At 43.0% G+C, this 11,074-nt stretch overlaps 1 protein-coding gene across 1 annotated transcript; it reads right to left on the bottom strand.

Moving 5' to 3' along the window:
• Positions 1–7,209: 7,209 nt before the first annotated feature.
• LOC136545007 (uncharacterized) lies at positions 7,210–10,773 on the bottom strand. Its single transcript, XM_066537067.1, has 2 exons — positions 10,639–10,773; positions 7,210–8,891 (listed from the first exon to the last, which is right to left on the bottom strand). Exon 2 carries the CDS (start codon positions 8,856–8,858, stop codon positions 7,266–7,268), a length of 1,593 nt encoding a protein of 530 aa, XP_066393164.1. The 5' UTR covers positions 8,859–8,891; positions 10,639–10,773; the 3' UTR covers positions 7,210–7,265.
• Positions 10,774–11,074: the final 301 nt, after the last annotated feature.

Raw genomic sequence — 11,074 nt, forward strand, 5'->3', positions numbered from 1 at the left:
CTTAAATGATTTCAACAATAAAAGTTGTTAACATAAAAGTTGTTGAACTCATCACTATCTACAACTTTTTTTTGGTCACTTCTTTATGTGCCAAAGTATTAATAAACATTGTTTACAAATTCATATATGACTCATAGTTTCATGAACTATACGAGAGTCATATTGATTTGTGAACAATGTTTACTATCACTTTGTCAGATAAAAAAATGACCAAAATAAAAGTTGTAGATCTTGATGAGTTATACAACTTTTTCAGTTAAAATCATTTAATGGATGAAAATCTCGTTAGAACATGTTATTTTTTTTAAATTGAAATTTTAAATTGCTCAAACTTTGTCAAATGAAAAGAATGACCAAATCAACACAGTAACTTGATAGGGCATGATTTTAGAAAATTTGAGAAAAAAATCATCACATTTGGAGTTAGTATGAGGGAGAAAGACTAGTTACAAATTTTATCCAGAGATTAAAAAGAAAAATTACAACTATTCGTGATGATCAATGATGAACAAGTGTGATTTCTCTTTTTAATCTGTGGCTAAAACTTTTAACTAGTTTTTCTTCCTTATACTAACTCCAAATGCGATGGTTTTTTTTCTAAAATATTCTAAAATCATGCTCTATCATTTTAGTCTAGTCATCTATCTTTTTCACTAATTTTGAACATTTTAAATTTTGAATTTCAGAAAATGACAGCTTCAAACCTGATTTTTAACCACTAAATGATTTCAGCTGTAAAGGTGATAAATATAAAAGTTGTTGAACACATCACTATCTACAACTTTTATTTTGATCATCTTTTTATTTGACAAAATTTGAACAGTTCAAATTTTGAATTTTAGAAAATGATAGTTTCAAACCTGATTTTCAACCACTAAATGATTTCAGCTATAAAGGTGATGAATATAAAAGTTGTTGAACACATCACTATCTCCTACTTTTACTTTGGTCATTTCTTCATTTCATAAAGTGTTAAGTGATTTCATAGAGTTTTAGTAGTAATAGAGTGGATGTTGAAATAGATTCATCTGGATGTTGCAAAGGGTAGTCTCACACACATGCATAAATGTAGTCTCACACACATACATAAATATATAGTATTACACACATACATAAATATATAGTCTCACACGCATGCATAAATGAAGTCTTACAAACACACACTTACACAAACACACCACGTTCAACAATTAGCTAGCCCGTTGTAACGACTTTCCCCTTGACACTTTTTCATTCCCATGGTAATATATTTTTGGGTAGGTTCTTTTCCACAACACTGATGTTCTTAGGAAAGTCTATGAATAGCGGCATCTCATCGTAGTTATTGTAAGCTTCAACATCGTCCACGCCATCAGCTCCAATAATGTGCTGTTTCTCGGAGGCAACCACGTGCTTTGTCTTCTTCTTCGGGGGAGGTTACTTTATGGGTCAGACATATAGAAAACTTGTGAGACACGTGAAGCGAGCATCCAAGGGTCATCTTGGTAGCCTAGATTCTCGAGGTCTAGGACTCTCAATCCGATCTCGTTCAGTTGGTGTTGTTTGATCCAACGGCATCGAAACAGGGCCACCGTTATATCCCTTCCATAGTCAAGTTCCCATATCTGTTCAATGATGCCAAAGTATTAGATCTTTTGTCCCAATCCATCGAGAGCCTCTATTCGAATGCCGCTATTTTGGTTCACATATTTACTATCCTTTGCGTGGGCATAGTACGTATACCCATTGATGTCATAAGCATTCCAAGATGTCACTTGTCTCGATGGCCCCTCCACAAACCTACTGATGGTAATAGAGTCTATGATTTCTCCAGGCGGTATGTTTTGGTTCTTCAACCATGTAGTTAGTCATTGCTTATGCTATTTCATGACCCAATCATCCGAACGACCATTTCTCTCCGTCATAATGATAGCTAAGTGTTCATCAATGTACGGTTGCATCAGTTGTGTACTCTATAATATACTGTAATGCGCCCGACTGACCTCTTTGTAATCATAGTCGATGAACACTTTTCTACCACTGGTGCCCTTCCTAGCCAGCCTACCCTTGTGACGAGAATCGGGTTTACCAATCCCTTTCTGTACATTTAGGTACTCTTGACAGCACTCGATGACTTCTTCAATACTGTAATCCTCTATTATGGAGCCCTCTGGGTATGCTCGATTATGCACGTATTGACTTAGAACCGATATGAACTGCTCGTATGACCATATTTCATGCAAGTAGCAAGGGCCCAGCACCTGTATCTGATGAACCATGTGAATCATGAGATGTGGCATTATATCAAAAAAGTAGGAGGTAAACACATCTCTAGTTGGTTTTGTGTCTCCACCACAAATTCATGTAGGTCACTCAGCTCTTGCTTGCCAATCGTCTTCTTTGAGATCTTCAAAAAGAAGTAGCACATGCGGGTGATGGCCATTTTCAAGAACTCTGGCTTTATAGCCCTAATTGCAATAGGTAGAAAGACTGTCAGCATCACATGACAATCGTGAGCCTTGCAGTGTGTTATTGACAAGTCCTTCATCGACACTAGCTTCTTCACATTTGCTGAAAACCCAGTCCAGACTTTGATCCCCCCAGGAAAGTGCATATAGCTCTCTTCTCGTCTGGTGTTAGGTTGAAGCACGCCGTGGGCAGAGTGTATTTTCCATTAGCCTCAGGTACCGGGTGAAGTTGTGGCATCACGTTTAGCTGCACCATGTCTTTCCGTGCTTTCAGACCATCCTTTGTCTTGCCTATGTCCATCAAGGTAGCAATGAGACTCTCAAAGACATTTTTTTGCAAGTGCATAGCATCAATGGCATGGGGGACCTCCAAGTCTAGCCAATACGATACATACTGAAAGAAGATCGATTATTTCTTGAAAGGTATGCCTTCGACAGGAGGTGTGCTTCTATCTCTGTTTGTCCCATCCGAATTCTTCTATCCATAGATGATGCGTATGTTTTTCACCATTCTGTACACGTGTTCTCCGTTATGACGTCTCTCTGGAGGGGGTTCAATCTCTGGGGTATTGTCATAAAATCTAAAGAACAATTTGCTGCAGTAGTTGTGACCTGTCTTTAAGAAGTGTCGGTTCCTTAGGTAAACTATCTTTTTGGATACATCCAGGTACACCCATGTAGTACCATCCAAGCAAACCAAGCATCCCGTCTTCCCTTTGATTCCGTCTAGACAAAAACAACAGCGCGAGGTAATCATTGGTAGTAACAAATATTATTGCTCTACATATGAAGTCCTCTTTTCGGAACGCATCATACATCGGCTCCCCATGCCTCCATAGCCTCTCCATTTCTTGCATCAAAGGCTCGAGGAACATGTCTATAACAATGCCTGGTTGTTTAGGGCCAGAAATAAGAATAGTGAGAAGGTACTTTCTCTTCTGACACAACCACGTTGAGATGTTGTACATGGTCAAGATCACTGGCCAAGTGTTGTGGTCGCTCATCCTTTCATTGAAGGGATTCATTCCATCGGTGCTCAAGCCAAATCGTACATTCCTTGGGTCATCGCTGAATTCTTTGTGCTTCTCATCGAACCTTTGCCACTGACTACAATCAGCCGAGTGTGCAATCTCATCATCCACCTTGCGCTCATCATCCCTCCATGTTATGAGTGTGGCTTCTTTAGGGTTTAGGAAGATACGTCTCAAGCGGTCGGTCACTGGCAGGTACCACATTACCAAGGCATGAATTCTTCTCTGCTTTGCATCGTTGCCTAATTGAGTGTCCTCTGGGGGCTGAGATTCTTGTACCACCTTTTTTATACCCTTCTTATTCCTCTTTTTCCCCGTGGAGGCTTCATCCTCACCGTAAAGATCATTGATCTTGTACCGGCTGGCCCCACACCGGGGACATTTATCCAGTGACTTGAACGTTTCGCCACGAAAAAGTATACAGTGGTTGGGGCATGCATGGATTTTTTCAACCTCCATTGTCAATGGACTTATGACCTTCTTCGCTTGGTATGTGTTGGCGGGAACTGAGTTTTGTTGTGGCAGCACCCATGACAGGAGATGCATTAGATCATTAAAACTACAGTCTGACTAGTCGTACTTAGCCTTCAGGATGAGTAGCTCAAGCACAAAACGTAGCAATATCCAATGTGTCGGACAACACTTTTCAACACCATACATAGTCTCCTTCGATGCTTTTGTCACCATTTCCAAATTTTTTAGACCTTTTGGGCTATTTAGTAAAATCTCTGGTCCAAGGGCTCGAATCATGTCCTTCATATTATCTTCATCCCCGACACGTGCTCCACCATCATTATTGGCACCACCTTCGTTGTTACCATCCCAACCACCAGCATCACCACCTTGTTCATTGCCAAACTCGGAATCCATTCGTGCATCAAGCTCTGCTGAATATTAGGACAGGGATTCTAGGGTTTCGTCGTCATATTCCTCCTCATCCTCGTCGTTAACAATAACCGTTTCACCATGATGAATCCACACTGTGTAGTCCTCAACAAATCCTCGCATAATCAAATATGATCTGATGATAGTCACATCTGTCCATGCCATACGGTTCTTGCAATCTTTACAGGGACAAATAATTGTATCCTTATTCTCTGTCAATGTCGTTGCATGCTTCTTTGCGGCTTCAATAAATTTATCCACCTCTTCATAGAAACCTTCCTTGAACCTTAACGAACCATACATCTAAGAGTTCCTGTACTCCATCTTTTACAACAACAACAAAACAAACATTAAATAACTACTTATTCAGATATATATAAAAATGAATCAAATTAATAATTACTTGAGAATAATTGTATATACTTCAGATATATATGAATATAAATCAAATATAATTACATGAAGCATACAAACACACCATGTTAGAGAAAAATTAATTAATGGCCCATTTATCCATAAATAATTAAAATACATATTTGTTGATTACAATACACAATTTCAAAGACAACAATTAGAAACAATTATATTTTACCCAAATATCTTTCATACAAACCCTAGTCCAATTCCATCAAACATAAATTTACAAAAATAAAATTAATAAAAAAACTAAACCCTAGATCTAGATCTACATGTACATGAAACATCAATAAAATTAACTAATTGTTCACTAAAATCAAGAAACATGGACCAAATAAGGGTATGATCTTGTTCCCCTATCTAATTTACCATAATACATTCAAAACTTGGGTCTAATTTGCTTCATAAGTAGCTCAAGCACCATAGAAGAGAGAGAAAAATAAAACTCTAATTACTCACTAACCAACCATTAAAACTTCAAAAAAGTGTGGAATAGCATTTTCTTATCTTCTACAACCTCTCCACCAAAGGATTTGAGACCAAAACCTTTCCCCCTTAGTAGAGCAATTTTTGGGAGGTGCCCAAGGCCTCCCCACCTTTCTTTCACGGGTTGGAGTGAGTGACCTGAGGAGGAAGAAGGTGCTGCAGTTTATTTATTCTTGAGTCATTTGTAGGGGTGGCTGATGATTGAGCCGCCCCTACAAATAGCAGGTAATTACACGCGGGACATTTGTAGGTGCGGTTCAGTCACCAGCCAACCCTACAAATAGAAACACCGGGGGCGGCTGGTGTGTGAGCCGCCCCTATAAATCAGACCCATTTGTAGCGGTGGCTCGTATCACTAGCCGCTCCTGCTGTTCCATTTGTAGGGGCGGCTAGTCTCTAGACTCCCAAGCACGTCACTGTAGGGGTGGCTCCATCACAAGTCGCCCCTACAAAATATTTGTCCCGTTGCTACAAACCGTTTTTCACGTAGTATTCGGCGGCATGATGCAGTGGTGACGGGACACCCTAGGCCCAATCCGTTGTTGAGCAAGAGCTCATTGAGGTGGTAGGCGATTGTCGGACCTCTCAAGTGGCAAGCCATGAACCTGCTGGGGCCTTCGGCACCTATGCCCACGTTTGGATTGCCTCGGGCCAGCCTCGCGGCCATGAATCTAGCCTCCACACACACCAGCAGGAGGATCCCCATCACCAGTTCGCACCAGGATAGACATGAGTCGGGTCCAGGTGGAATTTTCCAGTGGTAGCGGCGCTAGCATCTACACATCCACCAAATGCACGATGGCTAGGCTGGTAGGCAGGGATGCGACGGAGGTGGGGTTCCCATCGGATAGGAGGTCGTCGTCCTCATCAGGCCACTGACGGAGCTTGGATCTTCCCACCGAGCTGCCTCCTGGGTGGAAAGGCAGGGCGGAGGGAGAGAGGCCACTCGCCACTCGTGGAGACGACGAGGACACTAGCTGGCTGTGCCGGTCGTCCTTCAGACTAGACGAGGTAGTGGAAAAGCGGCGCAGGGCGGTGGCCACCGGGCTTGGAGTCGGTGTCGGCGTGGCCACTCCTCAAGCACGAGCCGAGCATTGATAGTGGTGGCGCCGGTGACTCGAGCAGAAACTAGATGGGGGCATCGAAGGCTTTGACCTTGCCGATTCTTGGTTGAGCGCTAGAGTGAGACCCAGCAAAGGATAGATCAGGCGTTGTTGGAGGCTGATCTGGGTGCTGATGGCATATGGAATGGTTGGGGATGGTGCAGATCTGGGTGTTTTGGGTTCAGGCGAGTGGGGGTTGACGGAGGGGAGGAGCGGGTCCTCCATCCCCTTGGGAGGCTACCATTCTTGTCTAGTAGAGGATTCATCAAGATTACAAATGTCACTTCTGCCTTGTATATTCTCAAAGTAAACCAGAAAATGCATTCAGAAACTTATTGTAAGTTTTTATTAATCTCCTGTTTTTTTTAAAAAATTATTAACCTCAAGCACTGTTACAACAATTTCCTTACAAATATCTCTTTTGAAATCATGAGTACTTTTACCTCACATCCAAATTTTGTTTATAGTGCTTCCTCAGCAAAAAAAAACTGAGATGGGGTGACTTAAATTCTCTTACTCCTTTCACCCCGGAAAAAGTGCCTTGCCATTGTAGTAGTCGATCAATAAATTTTAAGTTTCACCACACTTATATAAAAATAGTATCAACGTTAGTATTTCCAATTATATTTACTGCTCTATTATGTATAGAGAAATTTTGTCAAATTTAAAATTTGTTGACTCTCAAAAATACAAGACAGAGGAAGTACAGGTGTTGGAGGGCATCAAATCGACAATTATTGCTAGTCAAATCAAATAAAAAGAAGACAATGCTTACAGGGCGCGATGCGATCATGGATTGCAGACAAGTACATAGAGCAACAGAAAAAAATCCCATGATTATCTAATCTCCTTCCGGAGCCTACTGTACGGTTAAATACAAGTTATACATGATCGATTCAGATCTTCAGGTGCAGTGGTGGTGGCACTGCTGCTAGCTGACTTTCCTTCCCTCTCTGAATCCAGTCCAGGATCAAGCCTCGCAGCCGGACAGGAGCATGTGCAACCCACGAATTGAGGAAGCAAGCCACCTTGCGATTCCAGCTCCCCAGCACCTGCACCTGATCTTGTTGCACCTCCAGCTTCCTTTTCCTACTACCTGCCCTAGAAATTGCCCGTCGTTCTGCACATGGCATCTCCTCCATCCTTGGCTTCTCGAACTCAATGTACTCAGTGCCATGTCTAGACTTCCAAAGCATTTGGCAGGCCGTCGCTTCGGGGTTTCTGTAGAAGTAATCTGTTGCCTTTGGCAGCATGATCTCATTCAGCTGGTCTAAGGTAATGTCAGTATGCACATAGTGCTGCTCTTCACCGTGGACCGTCACTACTGCAGAGTTCTTTTCTTCAGGAAGCCTGTGTTTTGAGGAACCGTGGGGGGTAAAGAGGAGCCCAGCTTTGAGATATGGTGAGTAGTCCTGCGTAGAACTTCTGCGTTGAGATGGCGAGGTTGTGGTCTGCTGCCTATAGTTGTGCTCGGATACCGGGACTTGACACTCCAAGTGCATTAGAATGACTGAATCCAGAGAAACATCTGGAATTCCTACCATGTCTGGGTGACCAATGCAACGAGGCTTATTGTTCTGCAGACCTTGTTGCTTCTTGCAACACAATGGATCTGGACGAAACCATTGGGTGCAGAAGCTGTGGAGATTGTCCCAGTGTTTTCTGTGCCATAGATCAACATATGGCACCCATGTGAAGTCCTGCGTAGGAAGCTGAGTGAGCTCTTTCTTGATGGTTTCAATTGTAGGCTGGAAACAAGGAGGAAAGAGCTGCAGGCAGTTCACTACGGTCCCAACTATGTCTGTGCTTTCTGATATCTGCAGCATTGCACCAAGAAAGAAGTTGTTCTCCGGTGCATTATCATCTTTATGGACGAATTTCAGGCAGGCTTCTACCCCATGATCTGGAGTGATGGAAGGGACCAGCCATAGCAGATAAGAAGGGTACTCATTTCCCCAAACAATCTTATGCTGGAGCTCCATGCCTGCAAAAAGGTTCCTGTTAAGAGACTTGAATGGCATGTGACAGCGTGGTGTGCCACCAACTTCGACGTATCTCAGAAATTCACTGGCTCCGTGTGCAAACCACTCGAACCTTTGAACCATGGATCTGCTCGGCTCATTTTTGAAGCCGAAGGCAGAGAAAATGAATGACTTGGTAGCACGCACAATCCGGCTAGGGAGGGAAGAGTTCATCAGCTCTTGTTCCTCCCATTGATCTTCTTCGATTCTTTGCTTGCATTTGTGCAGTGTGTCGCCACACTCTTGAGCCACACGCTTCAACTTCTTACGCCAATGCAGCAAAGATGCATCGGTGATCTGCCACTTGTCAGATGTCTCAAGAGCAGCCTCCAGCCTGATGTGTGCCATCTCTAGCCTCTCAAAGTTTCTGTTTGCGTCATTTGATTCTGTATATCTCTGAACCAGACCAGATAGGATTTGGCTAACTGTCTCCTGGGCAACCACAGAACTGACCATCTCCGCTGCCATTAGGATTCAACAAGAATATGTAGCACTCGTTCCCTGCTCAGGAGAAAGCGATATGAAACATTATCAGATAATAGATATATGAACCTTCTATTTGTTTTCTTGAAAAGGGTATATGAACGTTTTACCACAAGCAAAAATTTACACAACTGCATGAAAGCTGTGGCAGTTTTACCCTGTTTACTATAGAGAGGTATTCTGGATGTTAAATGCAACTGTGATGTTAGATGAAAGTATATTAAAAGCATCTGCAGGAATCAGTTTTCTCTCTAGATCATCATTTGGAGAGTTATTTGAGTAAAAATCAGTTTCTATATGTCTGTATCCCCAAACAGCTTTTCTTTAACTTGCTCTTCATCCTCAGCTAGCGAGAAATCTTGAACAGAGGAGGTCTATATTTGGATATCCAATTAAAGGACTGTTAGAGATTTTTTTTCCACCAAAATCTCTATTCATATAAATTATAAAAAATATAAAGAGTTCCTTGAAGTTGGTCTAAGAAGACAGCGAGCTCCATAAGTTAGACAGGCTATGATCATGGATGAGGAGACAAGTTAAGAATGATAGAGATGGGTGTCGAGGAATTGGTCTGCACACCTAAATAAAGAATTCGATGGTGTCCCAATCTCCTAGTGCGTGGAAAAGGAAACATGCAAGTCATTAGTGGAGTCGGATAGTGCACAGTGCATAGCACTGTAAAATGGATTGACGGTCAGAAACTCTTCCTTATCCTCAAACTTTTAATCCATCTAACTTATTTATGGATTTATATTTGCTAATCATGATTGATTTCCTTGATGACCTAGGTTTAGTAGCTAGACATGACTGAATTATGCTCTGTTTAGGTGATTATCATATTACTATTGTATTATGCTTAGGACCAGTTACCAAACATACCTCTATTAAATGTTACAAATCCCAACTACTATTTCCAAAGTAAAGTGTTGAGTTACTGTTATAGTGTATAAATGCAAAAGGTGGTGTTTGGATAACGGGACAGGAGAGGTGGGAATGGGAAACAAAGGGTGGTGGAAATCATCTCCTGTGTTTGATTTGATGGATGGTCTCTAATACCACCGATAGGGATCGATGGGTTATGGGCAAGATATGGCCTGTGCTACAGAAAATGGGATGACTCCGAATGGTGTTTGGCTGGTGTCCATGGTTTTTGAAGCATATCCTACATGTCGTAGTATGACCCCACTATGTTTTAGTTACCTCACATGGTCTAGGCGTCTAACATATCCCCGCTATGTAGGATGCCACAGCCTCAAAAACCATGCACGTGTCAGATTCACATCTACTGAGAACCAAACGGATTAACAAATCCATATAAATAATACAGTACAAATGTAAGCACACTCAAAATTAATTTGAATTCAGTGAGCTTCAAAAATTATGAATCTGGCTCGATGGACAAAGTTTGAATTTATATGAAAGTAGTGAGTCATAGTTTGGACGGAGGATATATGAACTTTGGACCTTGGCTGCACGTACGCGTGGAGCTTCGTGGTTTACTGCTTGCGCTCTGGGCCCGTTTGGTGTTCTGGGCTAGCGAGACAAAACGGTGACAGGGTGGGGGGTCATAAAGACGACGGAGGAAGGCGACGTCCGTCGTCGACTGACCGCGCCGCCGCGACGCACAGCGGTTGATCGCCGGAGTCAAGCTCCGTGCCATCGTTTTCAAATCCGAGGGCATGGGAAGAGACAAGGATGTATGTACATGAAGCTAGGCTTGCCGCTTGCATTGGGGTGGGACTGCTCACGGTCATGGGTTGCTTACCTTGGTTGTTTGCAGCTTGGAGTCGGAGGTGGAGCAGATCGGCCGGGCGCGGCCGGGCGGCCGTACTTGAGTTCAAAGCAGAGAGAAAAGTGAACCGCCCGGAGTGAGATGCGAGCAGTGGATCGGAGCTGCGCGGTGTTGGCCGGAGAGGATGGTGCGTCGTCGCCAGCCAGTGAGACTCTGGTGACGACGTTTTTATCATCGTGTCGCCCGGCGATGGCTGACCTCACATATTCTCCCCACCTCTTCTCCTCTGATCCCCTTTTTCCAGGAAACGTCTTGACGACACGAGCAGACAGGGCACAGTCCCATCCGCGTGCATGGATGCCATTGCCACCTCGCTAGTCCAAGTCAACTGTCCTGCATACACGAGACCAGATGCATGCGCGCAGACGACGCATCTTGCTCTGTTCTATATAGCCGACAGCCGCTATGC

The sequence above is a fragment of the Miscanthus floridulus genome, chromosome 3 (genome assembly GCF_019320115.1).
Source record: "Miscanthus floridulus cultivar M001 chromosome 3, ASM1932011v1, whole genome shotgun sequence".
NCBI lineage: Eukaryota > Viridiplantae > Streptophyta > Magnoliopsida > Poales > Poaceae > Miscanthus > Miscanthus floridulus.

Bases quoted from the DNA above. Each gene is read 5' to 3' on its own strand.
- LOC136545007 (XM_066537067.1), bottom strand. From the start codon at position 8,858: ATGGCAGCGGAGATGGTCAGTTCTGTGGTTGCCCAGGAGACAGTTAGC.